General features: G+C 47.2%; 1 protein-coding gene across 1 annotated transcript; it reads right to left on the minus strand.

Moving 5' to 3' along the window:
• Window positions 1-4,860: 4,860 nt before the first annotated feature.
• On the minus strand, window positions 4,861-11,764 carry LOC142600633 (uncharacterized). The gene is made up of 2 exons (XM_075746767.1): window positions 11,395-11,764; window positions 4,861-9,492 (listed from the first exon to the last, which is right to left on the minus strand). The coding sequence occupies exon 2, from the start codon at window positions 9,148-9,150 to the stop codon at window positions 7,327-7,329; it is 1,824 nt and encodes a 607-aa protein (XP_075602882.1). The 5' UTR covers window positions 9,151-9,492; window positions 11,395-11,764; the 3' UTR covers window positions 4,861-7,326.
• Window positions 11,765-24,853: the final 13,089 nt, after the last annotated feature.

Raw genomic sequence — 24,853 nt, forward strand, 5'->3', positions numbered from 1 at the left:
AAAAGCACTTATACCCCTTACTCATTCACCCATTTTAATTTAAGCACTTAGGAAATCTCAAGAGCCCTTTATTCAAAGTAGACCTGGATGGATACATGGTAGTGTCTGATCTGCTGTCAAGCCAAGAGTTTGTTCTACATATAAACTTAAAAAAAATTTTTTTTTAAACCTTTTTTCCTGGAAAACAGGAAAAGCAAGCAGAGTGGAGTTCAGCAATGTTAGTTAGGCTGCGCATTAGCAGCTGAGCTGTTCTGAGCCCCCAGCATCTGCAAGCAATTTGGTGAGCAGAAAGGGGCCCCCTTATGTTGAGCTGAAGTTGTATCAGGCTTATTATTCGGATGGAGATGTTAAAACGAAAAGTACACTGTTATTTTCTTTGCTACAGACTTTGCCCAATATTTAACAAGAAAGGTTTTAGGAGGTAAAAGAAGTCCCATTCTGACAGATAACTAATCACAGGGTGGCCTTGTTAATTCAGCCCTGGGAAACACAAGAGTGTTTAGCATAAAAACCAAAGCGAGCACACTCAAGGAGCATTCGAGGAGGATTAGGAAATACCCCATGGAAATGTTGCTGGGAATATGGTCTCCTATTGATGAGAAATACTTCCAGGCATCAGAGAATCTCTCCCTTCCCTTACTCCTTCCCTGCTGACTCCCGCTGTCAGTGTAGCAAAGGACAGAGAGACAGGGAATGTCCCAGCTGCAGAAGGTCCCTCCAGCCCCATTTACCTTCACTACGGTTTAGATGGGTAGGAGTTTCTCAGACAGACAAGGTCTTGTTAGTGAAGGAGGCAATCCAAGCCTATCTTCCACAGGAGTGCAGACATCCAGGACTGCCTCTTCCCCACCTTTATCCATCCTCTGAGGGATGGAAGTGCTGAGCCACAGGAAGCCCCTGCAAAAAATACCCAGAAAAAGAGGAGTAAAAGGGGCTCAAAGGGAGGCAGACAGCGCTGCAGGAATCGGGCTCCTGGACCATCTGGGCTTGGTGTGTCTGTCATCCCTGAGAGCATCACACTTCCCCAGGACATAAGACAGGGAAAGGGCTGGGAAAACAAAGGATGAAACTTTGCAGGTCCTGCTTGGAACAGGAGCTCCCCATGCTCTGTCCCCCTGGGCTTTAATAGAGAAAAGCAATAAGGAACATCTACAAGGTCTGGGGTGATTTCTACCATACACCACTATATAGACAGGAAGAAAGTCTCAGAGAGGCCAGCTGTGCTCCACCTGTGGATGCTGCTGCCTGCAGAGTGAGCAAAGGGATGCAGATCTGTGATTTATTTTCCCATCCATAGGGCTGGGGTGTATGCATGTGAGCCACCTGATTTTGGGTGGTCCATCCAAAGAAATTCATCACAAGCTCCTCAGCTTCTGATCACACCTGAACCCTTAGCTGGGGACAGAGGCAGGCATGCAAGGGGCTGGTTAGTGAGTTTTGCAATTAAGAATCAGCTTGTAACAATGAGCACACATGAGCTCATGCTTCAGCAAACGAGCTCCTGATTTATCTTACCTTCCTGCACTTCAGCTCTTGTGTGCAGATGCAGGCAGAGAGGCTTACAAGTGCTTTTGGGAACACCGTGGTACCTGTGTGCCCACGCAGCCCCGCTCTCTCCTGCTGCCCCTCTCTGACAGCCCCTCACACCCTGCCACTCTGCCTGGGAGCAGCGAGGGCTGGATGCTCCCCGAGGGGTGGGGAGCCATGGGGAACCTTGTGCAGGCAGTGCCCATGGGGTGAAGTCTCTCCGGGGCTGGACGCATCAGACAGAAACTCCATTTGAGGTTTGTCAGGGCCATTAAGGCTTACTGGTGCCCTGAGGACCCTGATGCTCAGCCTTGGAAAACAACAGCAGGCAATGCTTTGAATAGAGGAGCAAGAACCCAGGAAGGTGCAGGAACACCCACAAACTCATTCCTCCCTCACCCTGCCATGAGCAGCTAATGGGATCATCAGCTGTGTCACCCAATGAGGGGCTTTAATACAGCCTGAAGTCATTGAGAATAAATTGAATCAATACAAACAGGCACAGCTGTAAGATTTGATCTGGATCTAACACCTTCCCGCAGGGAAGCCCAGGTTTTCATGGTGTTTCCCAGGCTCTGCGTCTCTCCTTCATGTTGTTAGGTCTGATGCACAACTCATTTTTGCCATCTGGTCAGAGACTTTATAGTCACCACTTCCATACTTCATATTCCCCCTCCTCTCTGCTCTTCAACCTACCTGAAGCTAGTTAAAGTCATTATAAGTTAACTTGATCGAAGTGGGACATTCTTCACCACAAGTTGTTTTTCTGCTTCTTTGCCTGTCCTCTCTGATGGGAAAGCTCTTAGTAATGTCTGCTTGCAGCCCTAAGCCAACACTTTGAGCAGTGACCAGGAATAACTAGTTTTCAGGGCTGCTTAGATTGTAGTTCATAAGATTAACATTTAGTTTCCTTCCTCCGCACAGTGAGCTCACATCAGTGCTCTTCCCAGCTCTCCTGCAGGGACTGGTTTTCTGCTCTGCAGACATGTCTAAGGATGGGTGAACTTCAGCACAGGTATAATGATGGCTTGTTCTTTCATGACTTCAAAGCCCTGTTACTCTCCTAGCAGAAGTTGTCCTCTACATTCAGACCCTCGCTCTTCAGTCTGTTTTGTTCCTCAGAGGCCAACGCACATGAAGAAATGAGAACAGTCTGTATCTTATTCCACTTGCAAAAGCATCTTGTATTTTTCAAATTATGAAAAAGGAGAAAATCTTGTGACTTGGTAGGAAAGGTTCTCCAGATCACTGCTTCCTGCTTCTGCCTTCAGTTTGCAGCAACTTGGAGGAGGTCAGTGTCTTTGAAACAGCAGCTCCCCAGGGAAGAAGCCAGACAGAGGCAGAAGAGACAGAAATCAGCTTGGAGTGAAAAAAAAGAGTGAGCAGTGGGGCTCTGCAATGTCCCCCATGGGACAGCAGTCCTATTACAAAGGACAGCAACGGGCTGTAATCACCTCCTGTGCAATTAGCAGAGCCACAGGCCAGCACTGCCCACCTCACCCACCCCATCCCAGGGGCTGCTCTGGTTTTCAGGCTTACATTGACCCTGGAAAAGGAGAGCACAGATTTTTCTATGACCTTGTTCAGAAAATCTGCAGTTGGGGACTAGCCAGAAGCTTTGATCCTTTGGTGGACAACTCTGTTCCAGCACAAGAAATCACTTTCAAGGGAGGGACTGTGCTTTGGGTCAGGAGATGGAGGCAGTGGCTCCAAGTGCACCTTGGCTACGCTTCAGTTTGATAACCTGGTCCCATAGGGTGCTACCTACTTTGGCTCTGGATAGGATGAGAAGAAGCTAAGGTGGTGGTGGTAGATACTCATTCCCCATGGAGGCTGCTCGTTGAAAGTGAACAGATAAATTGTGTGTAGAAGCATGTGATATTGAGTGTCCTGTTGCTCACCCAGTTTTCACCCTGGTCTTTTTCCTCTCCTCACTCCCCATCTGTGGGGACACCAGGCTCCCTGCAGCCTGGGATTCTCAAAGAAGTTCTCATGGGAACTATCACGTTCTCAAAGGGCAAGTAAACATCCCAGGGCACTTATGTCCGAGTAGATGTTTGCTCTGGCCCCAAAAACCCTCTCATTCCCACCATACCAGAACATGCTGAACGCCAATCAGCTCCATGTGTCCCATCGAAGCACGAAATACACACTCTTGCGCAAGTGCTCCCCAACACAGCCTGTCTCCATCTCTCCTCCAGATAAGCCATGCCGAATGCTGGAGACAGAACTGATGCTGAGATGACACACACAGATAGTCAATGAGTCAACGAGGTGATCGAAAAAAGTCCCATGGCCAAATTCCCCCTGAAATCCCCGCCTTGGCTAGAAATAGACAGCAATTATCTCAAGACAAGCTCTACCTGACCCACTGGGCAAGACCAGAAGATTTCTTTTCAAAAGTAATCAGAGCTTGGATCTCTCTTTGTTAACACAACTCTTACTTTGACTTAACTCCACTGGTTTCAGCTTGACCACACTAAATTTACTGTATAGACCTGAAGGCAAAATCAAACCTTGTGGGCATCCTTTTCTCTTGGTGACTGAAAGTGCTCAGTGAGTGCTTACAGATATGGTTTCCTGTATAAAATCCACGCAGTGGAGAATGGGGCAATGATTTGGATTTTAAACATTTTATTATTATCTGGGAGCCCTTTTAATGGGTTTAGGAAGAAAAGGATGAAGGCTATTTTTCTACTGGGGGGGTGAGGATTTGGCTCTGTTCAATCCACAGCTAAATCAATTTTTTTTCTCATGGAGCTGGTCCTGGTCCAAACCAAACACAACTGTCAACAGCAGGCACCAGAGCTGGCAGCCCAAACTATCTGCAAGGCATGTCTTTGGAGGTGTCCTGGAGGAACTCATAGAGTAATGTCCCAGGCAAATCTCAGTGGTACCCAAGGAAGACTCTCTTTGCACTTTGACCATTGTGCTCTCACAGGTAGGATATGGAGGGTGTTTAATTCATGGACGAAAACACCAATACTTAGGACATCATTTCAGTTTCTCACACCATGGTGTCTGGTGTAGTTTGAGATGCCATTTCTGGCCTTCAGCTGCTCATCCAGAAAGGTCAAGGCCTCCCATCAGGCCTTCTAGCCCTACGCAGATACCTTAGGGCACTTCATGCGGTATCTATGTGTGGGTCATCAATTGGACCCCTGGAGTTGGTACGTGGAGGTCCATTTGGTAACCACTAGTATGAAACTTGCTCTGGTATTGTTCACGTGTTGCATTGCGGGTAGAACATAGTGTGGTTCTCTCAGTGATAGCTTAAGAAAAAAAAAGAAACCAAAACAAAAACAAACCAGAAAAGAGGCTCACTTTGTTTCCTTTTTTTCTTTAAATATTTACTTTATTGAGGAGATATTACAAACTATCAGCCCTGGTTTTCCCCAGAAGCTGGGACACCCACACTAGCCATGGTCAACGGAAGAAGATCCAGTGATATCCAGGAAAGCTACTGACATTAACTCACTGCCCTGTATATATGCCGGGACACAATAATAGGACTGGCAAAACTCCCATACCAGTTCTTCTTGCTGGTAAAAATTTCTCCAGCCCTACACTACGCTAATGAAAAGGAAATAAATGCCAGCCATCTGGTCATTACTTTCTCCTCACTGAAGTCCTCTGCTGAACTTGTGCCCCTCAGCAAGCCTTACAGAGGCTGTTGTGCTTTGCTACCTTGGCTCAGCCATATTCTTCCCAAGGAACATGGTTTTCTAGTCCTACAGTGAAGCATCTACCCACCGTATAGCCCAGACCCATTTTTTCTAACAAGGGTGTCCCTTAGATGCCCCTAGAACACCCTAAACTTGTTGTTTTCCCCTATATGTCTGCTTTTTTTTGTCCCTGAAATGAACCTCCACCAGGTCAGAAGGAGTTGAGAAGAAACTTCCTATCAACCAATTTGGCTATGGTTTCTACATGAGGGGACAGAGCTACGCTCCTTCAGAGGCTGTCTGAGTTTGCTTTGCTGTTTCAAATCATGTCCTGAGCCTGACTGTATCAAAGGCCAAGGGAGTCTAAACACCAAAATTACTCTGTGCTTTTGGAGTTTGGCAGCTGTTGTGCTTAAATCACCACAGCAAAGCACCTCAACACAATGGTGTCCATGCAGCTAGTAAAGACAAAGCTCAAGAACAGTTTGTCCTGTTCCTTTCCTTCTCTCCATGCCTCAGTTTCCCTGCCTAGTGAAGCAGCTGCTCCAGAGTAGGCAGTGCAGACAACCAGCAGCTTGGGTGTAAAGCATTACAGCAGGTAGTTGCCCAAAGTCTTGGGCATGATTTTCAGATGCCTCCAAGAGGATGCCATCTGCAACATGTCCTGGGAAAAGGAAGTGGTGTGTGCCTTGGAGATGGGGCTTGTTTTCCTGCACAAAACCAGAGAGGTAGAGCTACTATTTCACCATGGAACGTTTTTCCACTTGCCTCTTGGACTCTACGTATTACAGCAACACAACAAACCCTAATACGTGTCTTTGCAGTGCCCAGGTGGCCATGAAGCAGCACTGCAGAGAAATCTTGGGGAATGGCTCAGGGGATTGTGAATTCCCTCCACATCCCTGCTTCACCAGGAACTTTCAAGACACAAAGATCCATCTGACTAGGGAACAGTCAAACAAAATCATTAGAAGTGAGCAAAAAAGACTGCTGAGCTGTCCATGCTTTTGAGTAGCTGCACAATCTCCTTTACACCAGGGAGAGGAAGGGAAAACATCCCAACAGGGAAATACTTTCCAGTTCTCTAGTCCATAAAGTCTGAAGACTGTTACAACTATTCCAGCTGTTTGGTTTGAATTCCCTAAATCATGCTCAATAAAGTCAATATCCTACCAAGAGCTTTGCAGTAACAGGTAGGGAAGCAGGTGGCTGAGAAGCAGCACCAGTGTTGCTCAAGCTGGTGAAATCACTGATGCCTCTCGGACTTGTGGTGGCAAAGCCACCTGCACTTCAGAGATATAAAACTCTCTGATGCTAAGAAAAGCCATTCTCATTTACATCCACGTAGTGGGGTTGTGGGGGCACAAACCAGAATTCAATCTGCTGTCCCCTGGGCCAGCTTTGGAAAAACAGTCATTGATTTTGCATAACTTACTTTTAGGGACCTGGCTTAAGCCAGTTTGGGAGCCTGTTTTGGGGAATTCAAGGCTTAAAACCCTGGTCTGGGTGGCAGTAGTTTCTTCCAAATCTGTACTATCCAGTTGACTAGGGTCTATCAGCCCAGTAAGATCAAAGTGTGGACCAGAGCTACACGAGGGAGGAGAGAGTTGGCCCTTGTTTTAAACCCTTGCCTAGATGGGAGAGGTTTCCTTCAGCTTTCTCAGAAACACAGTAATGTAATAAAAATAAATCCTGCCCAGTCCTGGTCCCTGTCTGGGGTTATATAATGCCCACATGAGACAATTTCGGCATCCGTAACTTTGGCAGGCTTTAGAGGCACAAGAGTACCATTACGAAGGATGCCAAGCTTTTATTCCTCCATCTCCAAGTGCTCTGTAGAGGCTTGGTTCTCCAGCCCCATCCCACAGCTGTGAGCAAATGATACCCTGATGGTTGTCCTCAGAAAAGCTGCAGAGGACCGGTTTCCAGCAGTGCTCTGTCCCCTCAACCTCACTGTCCCCTCAGGTTGACCTCCCTACCCTCAGATACTGCACACGTAAGACGAGCAGTTTGTCTCCATCCCTCCCCTTTCCCAAAGGACTTTCCACCAGAACCAGGCACCACACTTGCTCATCTCTCCTCTTCGCTCTTCATGGGGGCCAGTGCTCTCTGTTCAGTGTGGTGGGGTCCACTGTCAGTCCTTGTGGCCTCCCCCCCATTTTGCGCAGGGAGGAATTCCTTCTCGTGCGTGGATTTTCTGGTGCCTCCTCAGGTACTTCTTTAGCCGGTAGCGCTTCCCACAGACCCCACACTTGTAGGCCCCACCTCGGGAGTGGAGCAGCTGGTGTTTAATAAGGTGGCGCTTATGGGGGAAGCATTTCCCACACTTGGTGCACTTGCAAGGCCCCATGCGGACATGGATTGTTTGGTGACGGAAGAGGTTGGCCTTCTGGTTGAAGGTCTTCTCACACTCAGGGCACTGGTAGGGCTCCTCCTTGGTGTGAATCCTCTGATGCCGAACCAGATTCGACCTCTGGGTGAAGCTCTTCCCGCACTCGGTGCATTTGAAGGGTTCACTCATGTGGACTCGCTGGTGGCGGATCAGCTTGCGGTTCATGCGGAAACTCTCCCCGCACTCGCTGCACTTGTATGGCCCCTCGCTCGTGTGAATCTTTCTGTGTCTGGTCAGGTTTGATTTCTGATTGAAACTCTTCCCACACTCGGGACAGGGGAATATCCGTTCACCTTTCAGAGCTCCTTTTGCTGAAGGATCTTTCTTGGATGTGGATTTCTTCCTGTTCTCCAGCATCTCCTCTTTGGTGGGCTGATAGCATTTCTCTTGCTTCCTTTTTGGGCTCTGACTCTCCTGGTGGTTGGCTTCCACACCAGGTTCCTCTTTAATCTGGATCCTCTGGATAGGACTGAGGTTTGGCTTGTGTCCATAATGCATCCCAAACTCAATGCTTTCCTGTGGTTCTTCCTTCACATGGAGCACCCGGTTACAGGCTACGGGGACTTCCCGTTCATGCTGCCCATCAGCACCTTCTTCCTTTTTAAGCTGTCTCCCCTGTAAAGCCATCAGTGGGATCTTTGGATCAAAGAGCTTTCCATAGTCCAGGTTTTCTGGTGGCTCTTCCTTGATGTAAAGTTTCTGACAGGCTACTGCAGTAATGTTTTCTGTGTCATCAGTGGGTGGTTCTGGTTCCTCCTTCATCTGAATTTTCCAAGGAGGACTTTTTGCATGAGATGGGTTTCTAGGTATGCTACACCCTTGGGCCACATCTCCTTCACAGAACATATTCTCCAACATATTTTCCTCTAACCTGAAGGCAAAATCAGGCTCCTCTTTAATCTGGATGACCTGGAGAGACACACCATTGATGTGTCCCTCGGGTGGCTTTTGCTTTGCATGGTTCCTCTGGTGGATGTTGAAATACCGCTTGGTGCTCAAGCTCTTCCCACACTCAGTACAAATGAAAGGCCCCCCACGAAGGTGTATCTTCTGGTGGGCCAGTAGAGTGGCGCTTTGCCCAAAGCACCTACTGCAGTCGGGGCATTTGAAGGGCTTCTCCCTCTTGTGGATCTCCTTGTGGGCAGTGAGGGTCCCCTTCTTCACAAAGCTCTTCCCACACTCCGTGCAGGCAAATGGCCTCTTCTCTGTGTGGGTCCGCATGTGGATGTTAAAGTAGATCTTTGTGCTCAGGCTCTTGCCACAGCGGGCACAGAGGTAGGGACCACCCTTGGCATGTGTCTTCTGGTGGGCAGCCAGGCATATCTCCAGGCGGAAGCAACGCCCGCATTCCCCACAGCAGAAGGGCCTCTCTCCTGTGTGGATGCTCTGGTGGGTCGTGAGGTGACCCTGGGTGGTGAAGCGCCTCCCACACTCCCCACAAGTGAAGAGCTCCTCTGCTGTGTGGATCCGCTGGTGTCTCTTCAGGTTTCCCTTCTTGCTGAAGGATTTGCCGCACTCATGACACCGGTGCGTCTTTACCACCATGCACTTAACCAAGTCCTTCATGGCAGCAGCACCCTGCACCCAGCGGCGGGTGATGAAGCTGCCAAGCAGCCAGCAGGTACAAAAAAGCCACAATGTTACGGGGATGGACTGTCTGGGAGGATGCAAAAAACATCAGGACACACACATCAAAGTGTACTTCAATGGATGCACTTTATTCCCCATAAGGGAAAGGGTCCTGCTGCTGTACGCCGGATCTGGGCCAACAAGGAGTGTGTGGTCTTCCTCATTTCTCAGCCTCCTTCTACCTCAGCTTGCAGATGCAATGTTTGTAACTCCATCTCCTGCCTCCTCTGATCTCTTGAAGAGGCTTCCCTGGCATTCCTGGAGACTCGGATTGCTAGACTGAAAAAATAAAGGGAAAACTATTAAGTCATTATTTCTCCTCCACCTGCTGTGTTCTCTATGTAAACACAATGGGTGGCACCTTGGTGCTCCAAGGGAGACTGAACCTGAGACCTTTGAAGGCACAGTCTCATCTGGACTCTGGCAGAGAGAGTAGGAACACACAATCCGTGATGTACTACTGCTGCACTAGTGATTTACTCTCAGAATAGTCCCCTGTCCTTTTACCAAGAAGATTTATAAGTAAATAAGTGAATTAATTCATGCATTTTGCAGTAACTGTTGTAATTAGGCCCATTTTTGAGGAACGACTATGCAGCAACCAAAATCCCCAAAACTTAGAGGAAAGCCAAACGGCACCGTTTGCAAACTGGAATGTGCTGCTTTGTACTGGCAGAGCTTTGTCCACAGGGGAAGAAATGTCAGTGGTGGCCTCAGTGGGCAGCTGGAGAAGTGAGACATGGAAACCTTAAGTGACCTTGTCCTTTTCAAGAGGGTTCAACTAACAGCTGGGTCTGGGTCCTATGTATTTCCATTAGAAAAAAAATCAGGGCCAATGGAGATGTGAGCAACATCTTCCATCAAGACTCTGAATTGCAGCAGGGAGAAGAGCCAGAAAGTCTCAGGGGAGGAAGACAGCGGTGCTGGAGATGCCTGTCAAGAAGAGTGTACATGGCTGGGCAAGCTTTTACTGGTGGTACTGATGGCCGAAGCTGCTGCTGCCAAAATCACCAGTTACGAGGCAGGCTGCCAGCAAGGACACGGGTTGTCAGTGAAATCTGTCCCTGGAGGTCTGGATCTCTGGGAAGGCTGTGGCTGAGCGGATGAGTCCCTGGGGAGCCTGTCATCGAGGTGTATGGGGCTGGGGAGAGACAATCCCGAGGATGGGAGATGTGGAGTACGAACATTCAAGCACAACTGCGATGGAGTTTGCAGCTACACGTTCCTCGGAGGAGAGAGGTCAGTGGTAAATGAAGTGGGCAGCTGTTTCAGATTTCAGTTATACGGCTATAACGGGGAAATTTGCTTCAGATTTAGTTGTGCTGCTTGCATTTCACCCTCAGCTAACCCATCTGGTTGCTCACTGATGCTGACGTGAGCTACCACCAAAGCACAACGGTGCTCCTGTCCAAGCTGAATTCTCCAGGAACCACAGGAAAACAAAAACAACAATAAAAAATCCCCAGACCAACTACCTGCAAAGTTATACTGAGCCAGGAGAGACAAAACACACCCACTTGGAGCAGGAACTGGGTTTAGTGTTTGCTAGTGGAGGGGAGACTCCGAGGGGGCCAGGCCCCCTCCCTAGGTGGGGGAGCAGCTATGTGACACCTACAACAGGTTTTGATTCAGAAGACAAAACCTCAGCAGCAGCCAGGCTGGAAAGAGGATTTAGAAAAGTTCATTAGTGTATTTTTACAAAGGAAGGTCATTAACACCCTGAGCGGGTAGCAGATTTAGCCTCCCACCACCAAGGACCCTCCTGTCGTGTCTGGCTGGTGCTGAGGGGACATGCTCAGCTGCAGCCAGGGGTGGAGAGGGTGCTGCGGGTCCAGGGGCTCTCTCCTCACCTTGGATGCTCGCACGGGTCCCTTAGAGGAATCATCTCACCAGCAGCAGCGTTTCAATTCCCTCTGGGTTTTGGCAAAAGCAACAAATCCCTAAATTCAGATCAGGGTAAAAGAAGAAATCCCTGTCTACTTTCTTCCTTTATTTTTTTTTTTTATTCTTTCTTTTTCAGTATCCAGATCCTATAGATCCAAATCCTGCCTTTACTTCCAGCTCTGCAATCCTCCGGGCTCAGGGTTTGAATCAAGGGCAGAACCAGATCCCAGGGAGTTGCTTCATCTTTTATTTGGGCTACCCGGACAAATCAAGGGCGGTTGGCTGAAAGCATCTTACCTGGGCTGGCCATCAATCTCTGGCTGGCATTTCTCTCCTCCGGGGCAGGCTCAATGGCACAACAATGTTTTCGACTTGGCTGCAAGTTGTGTTGCAGCCGCAGCTGGGCTGACCTAAAGGAAGTCTGTGGCCAGTGCAGTGAGAGCTACCGGAGGAAGGGTGAAGCGAAACAAAGACAAAGAGCAAAGGTTGAAGGAGCAGAGGCAGGACAGGGGAGATGCTCTCCACTCGCACCGCCGGGAGGGATTTTCACGCCACCGCCAAGGTGTTAGCGGGAGTGCGGGGAGGGAGAAGAGGGGAATTTCTCCCTGATGTGCCTTTCTTCTGCACCGCTATATTGGTGGGAAGCTGGAAGGGTCCCCGGCTCGCACTGCCTTCTGGGAATTGTAGTTCTCCCCAGCAGCTCTGGCCCCCCCATCCTGCCTTCTCTGCCCTGGCAGCCAGCGGGTCAGGATCAGGCCATTTCTCTCTTGCCCCAGCTGAGAGTGTTTACGTTTCTGTTGCAGGAAGGAAAACATCCCGCAGCGCTGCAAGCATCCTTCTTCCCTCGCAGGCTGAGCGTCTGGGGCTTGCTCCGGGAAGCGTCAGGAGAGGAAAGATGCATTTCAGGGAGCATTTCTGTGTCCCTAGCAGCTTGCAATCCCCCTGGGGGGGGATTGATCCTTGCAAAAAGGATCCTTTGCTGGTGCCTAGTTACCAGCAAAGGATCCTTTTTAATGCTCGGCGAAAGCACAAAAGGCGTGTGCAGATTCGACGAGGGTGGACACCGAGACATATGGACTTGATTTAGCAGAGGGGTGAGCATCACCTGGGAGAGGCTGAGCTGTAGCAGGACCTCACAGGAAGCACCCAAATCTGGATCTGCCTTGCACAATGAGGCCTAGAGACTCAGCAGGAAGCTCTAGCCCAGGGTGCTTCTCTGGGAGGTGTTTAGTAGCACAGTGCATGATGAAAAGCTGCTTCAGCATGACTTTTCCCTGGGGCAGCAATTAGAGGCTGTCTTGTGTCTCTGAGGTTGGACAATAACACCCAGTCCTGCATAAACCAGCATCTCCAAGCCTGCCCCAAATGCGACCCAAGGCTGCAAGCAAGCTATTCTCCCCCTTTTCGATTCAGGGAAACTGAGGCAGCAGATGGTGAGGTGCCTGGCTCAGATCACACAGGGAAGTTCAAGGTTACAGGGTCCCTGGAGTTCAGATCTGCTCTACACACTGTATGTGCCTTGGTTAAAGTCTGCTGATGTATTTCCTACCCCAGTATCAACCAGCAGTATGTGGCAGCAGCACCACTATGAAGGCGCTCCTGCACGCCAGCTTGTATCCCAGTCCAGTGAAGGAAGAAGTCATACATACCTAACCAGCTTTATACCAGTACATGCACAGCAGAAGATATACAAACCTCATTCAATTTGCCTTACTGAAGGTCTTGATGCATCAAAGTGCCACAGCTGGTCCCAGACAGCCAGGAGAGTCCGTGGTGGTTGGCCAGAGTAGAACTCAGGTTGCTGGAGTGAGATTCGTCATGTGCAGGACTGCTTAGGCAACGTGTCTCCCTTTTCCATCCATCCCACTACTATACCTTCCCACAAATCCTGCCTTTTCATGGGATCCAGCACTTTGGACGGTTCCAGCCAGCAGCTCCATCAGCCATCCCCATCTTGGTGTGTGGTGCCATGGAGGGAAAGAGGTTGAGATGGGACATGGATGAGGGGCTCGCCTGGAACACCTAGGGTGAATAATCGTGTGACTCCTTTGCTGCCAAGATCATGCCGTTTCAGCTGTATCAGTGTCCATTCATCCACTGGAGCACAATTTACCTTATTTTAAAGCTGACACCTCAGTAAGCCAGATGACTTGTGCCCTCAAAGCTGTTTCTCTCCATTGACATCTGCATTTTCCCAGGTGAGTCCCCACACAGCTCACTCTCTCCTTCAAACAGACCAGATCTGCCCACTGTCCCCTGAAGTTCATGCAAAGCCCCAAAGTCCAAGAAAAGAAGACACTGAATTTGCCTTGGTATAACCCCAAGGTTTTGCTCACATGGTCAAAAATAAACTCAGCTTCATGTTCATCCCCAAAAGGGCTTCATAGAAAAAGTTGTCAGGGAAGGGTTAGACCAACTGTCCAAAAATGCCTCTTCCTAAGCCCACTTTGGAAGTGATGACCTCCCAATCTGAACAGAGTCTCCACTAAATCAGGGAGACCCATTTTGGAAGTGAAGCTGTGCCATCAGCTGCAGTGACGCTGCCTCTGCAACATACCACTAGATGCCAGTGAAAGCTCTTCCCAGCCTGCTCCTGCTTAGAAAATCCCACACTTTTGGCAATTTGATTTGTTTTATTGTATTTTTTAAAAGGTAATCCTTCACTTTTTATCTAATAAGGTGTCCTTGCATCTGGGAATTTGGGTAGTATATATAAATATATGTCTGAATATGTTTTGTGTATCTCCTGTCTCTCTGTTTCTCGCTGTTTCTCACTCTGTTTCTCATATATATATATATATTTTTTTTTTTTTTGCCTTTGTTTGCTATTATTGTACTTATTCCCAAGGTCTCCCCAGACCCAGATCTCACCCCCATGATCCTTTCCTCATCCCCCTTCCTATCAAACACCCCAACTCCCCAAACCCTTCACCTGCCAGATCCTCTAGCCACCACATCATGACCTGATGTTCTGACATGGAGAGTCAGTCCAAGAAACATACAGGTGCTGGCACGGAATGTCCAAACCCTGTCCTGCTCTGGGAGATGTTTCCTTATACCAGATGACCAAGAGGCAAGACATAGCTCCAGCTTATCCAGCTATGGGAATAACAGCCTGGAGGAACAGACCTGCATGGAGCTGGGGAGGGGATCATGGAGCAGAAGGAACTTAGTGCAGTAGCACAGACAACCAGCTTGCACATGTTTGGTGTTTAGTGGGAAGGTGAAATGAATGGCACTTAAAAAAACTGCGATACTGGGAAAGAAATTCTGCACGGGGAAATGGTAAAAAATAAAGCCCACAGTCCTGTATGCCCGCGAGCTCTGTGTTGCACTTCCTTGGTGCAGCACAGTATAGGACCAAAACCAATCTCAATTTAGCTTTTAGTGCCTGGAGTTCTGCACTTTGCAGAACATAATCTGCACATGTTACCCACTGATATTTGTGAAAGGTCTAAGCCTTCAAGCAGCCTCCAGACTTTGCACACACCATTTTTTCTTTTTCACCTGGTTGGTCAAGGTCCAAGTAGATCAGACTATCTCATGGGCTCTTGGTGTGAATGCAAAGGTCAGCAGCTATCCACGCTGCAGGAGGGATGTGTGTCTGTTCTTCATGCGCTGGGCACAACCACCCTCTCATGGTAGAGGATCACCAGGGTTAGGAACGTCTTCCCCTTTGGGCAAGTTGTGTTTTGGTGTCACATTCTCCCCCAGCTCCTGGTGAACCTCTCACTCTCTGAAGTGCCTGATGCTCGTTGCCATTGGAGATAAGATGTTATCCCTGATGGAGTAAAGTCCTGATCCAGTTTGGTAATTTCTGTGTTGTGTTTTCAGACAAATCCAGTTCTGTGTTTGGTCAACTGTATCCGACAAGGCTGCACAGGAGAAGTGAGAACTAAATTTAAGCTGAGCTGTCATATGCTCCAGTGCCTGATTAATTATACAATGGAATAAAAATGGAATTTGGTAAAATAAAGGAGGAGGGGGAAATGAAATCGTCGCTCTGCTTTAGAAAGAAATATTGCCGCAGGTTTTATTAAAGATGCCACAGTTAATCACATCAGGAGGCTTGAAGGCACGAGGTGGCTTGTTGTGCTGGGTACAGACAACGCAGGAGAGCTGGACAATGCGACATGGAGAGATAAGGGAGCCCAAACAATTATTTGTTCAGGTGAGTCTGTGATTGTTCCCAAGATTTGCAAAGATGATAGGTGCCGGCTACACTATAGACTGTTTTTATTAATTTAGGAAACAACTTTCACAGTAAGGCAAATGTGATAAAGGAGAATAAAGTGTTTAAATGACAAGTAATTTTTCATGCTATTCCAACCCCCTTGCTTTTCTTTAATTGCTTTTGAGCATCTGATTAGGAAGGAAAGATTTTCTTTTTTTTGGCCCACATCTCCTACAGCTTCATTGTGCAGCCCAAGCCCATGGCTTCCCATCCTGCTACCATTAAAATAATTGCAGCGTCTGTGGTCGCTTCCATATCCACCATACTAATCTGATAAGAGCTTGAAATGAAAAACTGGTTTAAGCACAAATGGGTCCGGCACTGATTTCAAGCCTGACCAGATCACAGTGACCTGTCTTGCCCTACAAGCGATGGGCTTCTCATATGTAAAGACTCAGTTGTGGTTTGGTTTTGTTTTCCTGGGGAGAGCTGCTGTCAGGGCTGGTGACTGCAGGACTTCTGTCAGGGGGGAGAAGGAAGGGTTATGGTAACGCCCCCAAATCAGAACCCCCTCCTTGCCCTGCTCACTGTCCCCCAAATGCTGTCAGCATTGTGGCAGGGATCAAACATCTCCAGATCTGCTACATGGTAAGCAGGGAACTGGGATGCTACCAGGACGTTGGGACCTAGCCCCGCACCAGTTGCCCTTTCATGCCCTGAGTCTCACTCTCTTCACCTTGGTTGCAACTTTGTTTGCCAAAGCAACAACCCCATCATAAGACAACTTAAAAAAAAAGTTAAAAAGTTAAAAAGTTTTTACTTAAAAAAACTAGTAATGTCTAAATGACATGCCTGAGGTTGAACAACACATCAGTAGCAGAGCAGAGAAGCATCTCAGAAGTTGGTGTAAGGCAGCACAGCTCTGCTGCTTAACAGAGCAGCCTTCCCCATGCCTTCCTAACACAACAGCTGCTCTCCAAAGCTCTTATCCTCCTGGCCTCATCCTTCCTCCACAGATAAATCCCGTAGGTCCTCCCTGCCCATAATCACAATAAAGTTGTAATTACTCAAGTAGTGAGTGCTACTTGCCATCTAATGTCTCTCATTCCCCACATCCTACTGAGAGGGAACTGAGCATTTATCCCTAGGACTGGTAGGTGTCTTCCAAGTCCAGATTATAAAAGTGGAGTTCAGGCATGAGCCTGTCCTGTGCTGGTGCCTCAGTTTCCCTGCCTGGAGGGCAGTGTGGGCAAACTCAGCTATAGGCATTGCTGAGAAGAAGCAGCCTTTGCTTTCAAATACCTGCAGCAGAGCTAGGCTCCCTGGTAGTGAGTGGAGGAATTTGAAGGGCGTGATTCATCTGCTCTAATTTAAACATCTGCCTTAGGCTGAGATGAATCACACTCCCAGCCCTCCTGACTTGGTTTCTGCATGCTACCTAGGAAGCCTGGCTTAGGCATAGACGCGCACATATTGCTGTGTAAATCCTGCGGCCAGCCGCCTGCCCGAAGGACTGAACACCGATGTGCTGGCTCCCCTCTTCTCCTGACTCTTGCCAACCCCACTCCTCTCTGAGATTCATCAGTGGAGACTAAAGGAAAGAGGCAGGTATGGATCTACCCACCAGGAGGTCAAGGGTGTGTTATCCCTCCTCTGATGCTGCCCATGTCACAAGACGCAGGGCTCAGGGGAACCCCACTGTACCCTGCTGCATACAGCCCTGAGAGCTGTGAACAGCTGTGGGAGAGCTGCTAATAAATGTGTAACTAAATCCTTCTGGCTGCCTGGAGAGAGCTTGCTGCGCTGAGCTTTCTCTTTCCTTGCCTTGCCTTTTAGTTTAAAGGACTTTTTTTTCCCCTCCTTGCACTGCCTCCTAGATACATCCTCCATGCAGTAAGAATGCATCCTAAGAAAGGAGCATCACCCAGTCCCCTGAACCAAGGAAAATAGTAACCCCATACTGAAATGCTCAGTCTATGCTTAGAGGATGCCCTTTGATATGGGGAACTTATTTCTTCTTCTTTCAGTTGCAATTTGATTTCATCTCTCTGATCCCCTCTATCACCTCTCCTCAGACTCATTCACTCCACTTGAGAAAGGGTAATCAGGATTTCTATATATCTAAAGTCTGCAAGACTTAATAAGGATAAGAAAGTCATTTTTAGAGGGTAGCAACACTCGCATGTTCAAAGTTTTTTTTTATCTGCAGAGGACCAACTGTCTGGTGAAGAGGACAATCCAAGCAAGACCTTTCATCAGCTTTTGTGACTTCCTCAAAGACTTAGAGAGTAGTTCACAAATTTACCTCTAAATGATGTGAAAGGCCAGTGGAATTAAAGTCTCTGTCTTCCAAGCCTAGCTGCTCTCATGTTTAGGGTGTGCTTTTAGCCAATGAATCCAGAAAACCCTTTGGATTCAAGCCAAGCAGCCTTAAAAATCAGACTTACTGAGGAAGAAACAGAGTCTTGTGGAGTTACAGCAGGATGTGAAACCCAATGTTTTAAGAAAAAATGTCCGGGAGCCCTCCTGCTCAAGAGCATTTTGGACCAGTAGCTTTCATGATGCTAGTGATTAAGCCACCACCCTGAAAGGAGACACCCAAACCATTATTTGTACTCCACATCACTGCTGGTTAGCCATTATGAAACACCCAGCAAGGGAGGCTTTTAACAGTTGATTATAAATATTTCACATCTTTCCCAGGTGAGGAGTCATGGTAAAGTGCCCACGTTTCCAGGGTGCAGGGGTTCGCAGCGTGAGCTTACAGTAGTCACAAGGATTTGTTGGGTGCCTGCTCAGGCACCCCTTGACATTTAAGGGTTTATTGTCTTGCTTTCTTACACTCCTTTTAGAGGTGGAGAAAATGATTGGCATCCTGGTTCTTACATTTTATCTGCTACTTCAAAGGAGAGGTTGCTTTAAAGGTCAGAAAAGAGGGCTGGGAATGAAAAAAGCCCTGTTTCCTTGTTAGCTTCTCAGTCGGTGTGGGCAATCACATGCTGTCAGGCAGCCATAGATCTGCATAGCATTAGAAACATCTTCACACATCTCCCCCCCCCCCCCCCCCCCCCTTTTTTTTTTTTTTTTTTGGAGCAAGCCAAACCCTTTATTTGAAGCAAAACCTTTAGCAAGCACTGGCTTTCAAAATTAACAAAATGCTAACTTTCAACACTGATTCTTTGCAAGAGCAGAGTAGATGTGAAAACAATCTGAGTAGCATTGCTCTTTGAATGTGTGATTTCATTCTCTATGCAATTAATTTGAAGCTCTTGGAATCAGCTTGTTTGCAAGCATCAGAGCAGGGCAAGAGACCTGTTATCATCTAGCAACAGCAAGAGAAATAAATGGGGTTTTAGTACTAATCTGCAGTGGGAGGCCATACATCATAAGCCAAGGGTATGGATCAATGGCCAACCAGCAGCTAGAGATAAGCAGAGGGCACCAAGGGTCACCACTAAGTCCAATATTGTCCAGCATGTTCATGATCTTCAGGCTGCCCAGTGAGGCAGTGCTGTGTCCATCCCTGCAGATTTTCAAGAACCAGCTGGATAAAGCCCTGAGCAACCTGCTCTGCCCCCATAGCTGAACCTGCTGTGAGCAGGAGGTTGGGCTATAGACCTCTGAGATCCCTTCCAGCCTGAAATATCTTCTGATCCTAAGATCGTATGACCTAGGTTATATTTTGTCAGAGTTACTTTCAGAAAATCAGGAGGTAACACAAAATTAAGGGCCTGATAGAACTGCAGTTCAGAGGGACCTTGAAGAGAGGTTGAGGGATCTGAGCTTATCTAGCCAGGTGAAGTGAGGCTGAAGAGTCATCTAACCACTACCTGCAACTACTCGCAAAGACGTTGGAGCCACACTCTTCCCAGCAATGGTAGATGATATAACCAACGGCAATGATCACAAATTGCAGCTTGTGAAATGTAGGTGAGCCGTTAGGAACACCTTTTGCCTTAGATAATGCACAAGACCTGCTTCCCCATGCCTGGATCTGCTCCTTTGGATATGGCAGAGCACCACAGTGTGATTCCACAGTGGTGGGTGGTCATCTTTCTGTAATAGCAAATACCAAGGATATTTCTTCCCCTTCATTGAAAAGAAGCCCTGTAAAGCAGTGGTGCATGTGAGCACATCGTTGGTACCTGGGTCTGTCTTGCTTCCCTGGGAATCTGGTATTGCTCTGGACTGAGATGAGGATTCAGAGCAAGACTTGTTTTTCTACCTCTTCTATCATTTCTTTCATAGTTCATATGTAGATTCACTTTTTGTGTGTATGCATAAAACCCTGGGGTGTCCACAGAGATATCAAATTTGTTCTCCAGTAAAACTGACTGAAGTTCAACAGGCAGTTTGTTCCTGTACCCAAAGGGATTTCACAGAATCACAGACTGGTTGAGGTTGGAAGAGACCTCTGGAGGTCAGCTGGTCCAACCCCTCTGTTAAGCAGGGCCACCTGGAGGTGGTTTCCCAGAACCATGTCCAAATGACTTTTGAATATCTCCAATTTCTACAGTTTTAAGTCCAAAAAAAATTGCTATTACACTCTAAGAGTTGTCCCAGCTTTAAAAATGGTGAGAATGGAGGCTCTTCAGCCATTCTATTCTGGGCTCTACAGAGGACTTCTCCAACTCCCTAACTGATACAAATGCTAATTGTGTCATACTCAGTCTCATTTAGTCTCATTAGCACTCATCTCCTGTGCTGTGGACTGGGCTGAGTTAGCGGTTTGTGCGGCAGAACTGAAAACGGGAGGACTTTCAACACAAGCACAACGCCTTTGTTGAAAGCTAAACCCCCTGTTGCTTCTCCAGGGCTCCTCCTGCGTGCAGTAGGAAGCTGTTAGTCCCCTCTCTGCCTGTGTAGGCGAACTGCCATGATTATATAAACACAGGCTACGTCCCTGGAGAGCAAAGCGCTGTTAGCAAATCAGTGGATGGCTCCCTTGTTGAAAGGAACGGATGGTGCTTATTAACAGGATAAGCACCATAAAAGAACCCTTTGAAGTGCCAGAGCTTTGTTGTTCTGCTATTGAAGTCAATGAGAACTTTAATACTGGCTTCTGCTGGAGTGGAACTAGGCTCTCTCCATTGATCTTGAAGCATATACTTAGGCAGAAGATAGACTCTGATCTTCTTCCCCCAAATCTGCTTAGGTCAGAGATCTTCTGTCATAGTAATTTGTCTGGGTGTATGTGTTGTGCTTCATGTAGCCTCCATCTGCACAAGTGTCTGCCCTGCAAAGTGTCAATCTACAGCCCATGCTGAGTCCTACACCCAGCATGGTGCCAGAGGCTGAAGAGGGTCATGGGGCACCCTCCTTGGGTAGGAGTCTGCTCAGCCTCCAGACCCAGAAATACAGACGTTTGTCTTCCTACCTGACCCCTGGAGTCAGCACAGCATGAGCTGAGCCTGCGTGTGGTCGTGCCATCCCTGCAACCGGAACATTTCAGTACCCATGCCTGATCTGCTTGTACAGGACAGTGTCCCAGGAGGGTAGGATCCCGCTGTTACAGGAACCAGAGCTGCTGCATACGGAGGAGACCTCCGGCATCCCAGGACTGCAGATCACTGTAGCCTGGGAAAACATCTCTATGGGTTTGCTCTTCTCAGTCTTTCTTAGGTATTTCTACAGGCAGTCCTAAAGTGATGGCATTACAAACCACTGCAGTCCTCGGTCCACTTTGAATCCTCTCTGAAGCCCTTGCAGGGATGCCCCACTCTTGCTGCTCCCTAACAGAGGATTGGGAAACGAAGGTCAGTGCCAGTATCTCCAGTTTTACCAGTGGGGAAACAAAGACCCATAGCAGGGAAACAATTTTTCTTCATGTTGTAAAGCAGTAACAGTGCTGCAACTTAACCCCAAATTTCCATCTACTTTCCTAAGTGCGTGTGGTGGGGAGGACAGAATACCTAGGCTGCAGTGCTTTAATTCACTCTAAGAATGATTTAAAAAGAGTTTTATATTGTTGCTAGTGATCAGTTCTTTTTGAAAGGCTAAATAGAAAGGCTAAATAGAAATCATCCTGGCTAGGAGCATCCCTCTCTTTTGTGTTACCTTGACATACTCCTGCACTGGCAGCAGTGCCACTACATTTCTTCTTCCTTCAGGGTTTTGCATGAAGATATCTTTATAGAAATGAGCTTATCTTTAAATCTTTCTTGTGTGAAATGGATTGCTTACATTATTCTGGGTTGTCTAACACCTGCTTAAAAACCTCCAGTGATGGAGAAGCTCCATCCCCAGTCAATAAATCCCAGTGTTACTTTCAGGAGGGAGCAGAATTTATGTCAGTCTTTCTAATGCCACCTCAGTCTGTCCACTGAAAGAGGCTTCTTTCATAATAAATCCTGTCCTTCTGATCCTATGGTGTGGTTAGTCAAGCAGTGTAGCCTTTTTTCTGTTGTCGCTCCTGATGAATACAACCTCACCAGCCTGTACGGCATCTCAGCATGTGATTTTATTTGCAAGAGTAGCTGGTGTACTCACACTGAGCAGTGCTCTTCATACGAAGCAATTGGTCACTGATGTATCACAGGCTGGGTAATAAAAGTTAATTACAAAGCAAACAGGCTGGCAATCAGGTGTTAGAGACTTTGCTTGGTAACGATCTCCTAACGTTTCTCTTTGTGAGGGGTGCTGGGCTATGTCTGTTTAGTAGAGCACATTCCAGGCTGCTTTTGCAAAGTGGAAACATGGTGTTTCTGAAACAAATGGGGCTGTTTATCCAACAATAATCCACAGAAGTGGCACAATCCCAGACTCATAGACTATTATTTCCAAGTTTCGCCTCCATATTTCTCCTTCTTGCTGCCTTGGCTCCTCCTTCCGGGTCTGCTGAATCTTGCCACAGAACAGATCCTGACAACTTTGCTCATGCTGAGCAGCACATTGGGATACAGATCACCTGAGCTAACTTCAGACTTTTGAGGCAGTCTTGCTCGCACACCCACCGCAGTAGTCATTAGAGTCCCTTCATTGTCAATAAAAGATGTAAAGACTTAGCCCACCCCAAGATAATGTGCTGAAGATAAGTGGGCTGAGATGTCCTCTAGAGCATCCTTTTTCTCTCCATTTACTATTCAGGGACCCTGGACTTCTGGCTTAGGTTAGACACCTTAACCACCAAAGAGAGGGAAGATGAAGTCCTAGCCTCGGTCTGCAAAGGGTCGCATTGATCTCTGTGGGGCTGGTGTGGAAAGATAGGGTGGCCTTGGCTCAGTGGATTAAACATAAATATTTAATGTCTTTTGAGATGCTCTGCCCCAGGAGCTTCCAACTTTTGCTCCAGGGAAGCACATGTCTCTAAAGGCTCTGTCTCATATCTCTCTTCCCTGTGTGGGTATCTTGAATATCTCAAGGCTGCGCAAAAGGCAATAAACATCTACATTCAGACACCTAATTTGAATTTTCTTTGATAGGAGTGAAAGTGTACGTGTTGATCTGGTGTGCACATACAAAATATAGGCCAATTACTTCTGTGTGATTCAAATGTCCTCACAAATGGTTATTTTCACCGGGGCACCCACGAGGCCTCTCTGCTCACTGATGGAGGCACAGAAAAGTGCGTTTTCCTGGGGAATCACTGGATGACCCAAGTGAGGACATTGGTTCTGGCAAGAGTCTGACAAGCTGGTTCTTTCAGTAACTTGTAGACTTTGACATCTTTTTGAGAAAAACAACAGTCAGGAATGAAGATACTTGTCAGGATTTAGAATTTCCCAGTATATTTTTATTAGTGGATTGAAAACTTCTTTTTTTTTTGGTTTAGTTTTTTATTTTTCCACAGCAAAGATAACAGGATGTGTGAAATCAGTCAGACTTGAGCTCATGTCAGCTGAGACAGAGATGCTGGTTGAACGTGCCAAAGCTTAAAAGCTTAAGTTAAACCTCTTCCTAAAATCATGAAATATGTTTAAAAAGATTTTTAAAAAAAGATTTTTCCATGATTTTTTTTTTTTAAAGAAACCTGAGATTCTCCATAGTAACGTGATTCCAAGCAGCGTAGCAGTGAGTGAAACAGAACAACTGAGGTTCTCAGGAACTTCTTAGTCACACTGCATAGAGGAATCAAGTTGTCAAGATAGTGAGAAAAATCAAGACTCTTGTAAAATAAAGCCAAAATATAGGAAGCAACTGTCCATCCTAACAAAGCATACAGCTGACTTAATCACTGTAGACTCCATTGTCATCAAAGAGAAAACAGTCACTTTCACGTCATGATTCATCTGGCCTATTTTGGCTCATGTCTGAACTGTGCCTCAGGACACCCTGACCAAATTGACTAGATCTCTGCTGACTTCAGAAAGTCTGAAGGTGGCTAACTCAGATGGAGACAGCTACTTGCCAGATATTTACTTTCAACTGAATATTCCTCCCTCCATCTGTCTCAGCCTTCGTGCATTGGACATTTGGTACAGAAGCCCCACGTGTCTCTGTTTCTGCATTTGCAAGTCACATTTAACCACGTTTGCAATAACTGCCTCCTATTTATTTGACCCACAGTAATTGTGGTAATGTGGGAGGAGAGCATGATCTTGTCAACTCTACTTTTCCTGCATTGTCTTGGACTGCATTCATGTACTAACGCTGTGCAACAAAAGCCATGTCCCATGGTAATGAATGTTGTTGTAAGCTGACAGGGAGAAAATGCTGATAATTAGTAGGCTGAAAATGCAGGGAGGGGTGTGCAGTGCTAATCTTTTCAGAGGAGCTGTTTTGGTTATCTGTGTGTGTTTGGTGATGACCAAGAAATGTAAAGCCTTTCCCCATTCTTTTCGTTGTCTCCCTGGAGGATGTGTGATCAACAAGGAGACCTTAGCAGCAAAGGGCCTTGCAAAACCCATTTCCATGGTACTAAAAAAATTCAATTAAGAAGCTCCCAAGTATGTGACATCTCAGCTCTTCTGTGTTATTTCATTCCATCTGGCTTCTTTTATATACCTAAGGTGCTCTCAGAAAGAGATCCCTATTCAGCTCCGTCCTTCTCATTTCAAATGGCAGGTACCAGCCAGTTTGTAGGAAAAAAGACTATTTGTTAAACTTTGTGCATTCACGATCCACACTCCAAAATGGTGACGATCATAGCTGACATGCTCAACATAACGTAACCCATTAGGAACAATTAGTTCCTAATTAGTGCTAGACAGCACATACAGACATATCCTTTGATCCCAGTTGGGAATAGCACATTGTTTTTTCCCCAGAAGCTGATAAGACATCTGATAACCGATTCTGGAGCAAGCTGGCTCCTGAAAAGTTGGCACAGCTGGGCAGGTGGCACATCTGTCCTACTCAGAGCCACCAGCCAGACCAAGGTGATGCCACATGGTGCTCTGCCCTGGTGAGCACAGCCTGGGCAGTCTGAGCTGATGGTGCAGACATTATTTATAGGCTCCCTGAGCTCTCAGCCAACAATTCTTCTGTCTTCAGAGGTTCCCCTAGAAACTTCCAAGGAAATTTCTGAGCACTAATGACATCATTTCTGCAGACAGGAGAGCTTTTCAGGGAGAACAAGCCAAAGTCTTGTCCCCTCCCTGCTTAAAGCCCAGTCAGTGTAAGAGCTAAGGCCCATTCATGGAA

This window comes from Balearica regulorum, chromosome 2 (assembly GCF_011004875.1).
Source record: "Balearica regulorum gibbericeps isolate bBalReg1 chromosome 2, bBalReg1.pri, whole genome shotgun sequence".
Lineage (NCBI taxonomy): Eukaryota > Metazoa > Chordata > Aves > Gruiformes > Gruidae > Balearica > Balearica regulorum.

Coding starts and splice junctions, on each gene's coding strand:
- LOC142600633 (XM_075746767.1), bottom strand. CDS start 9,150: ATGAAGGACTTGGTTAAGTGCATGGTGGTAAAGACGCACCGGTGTCAT.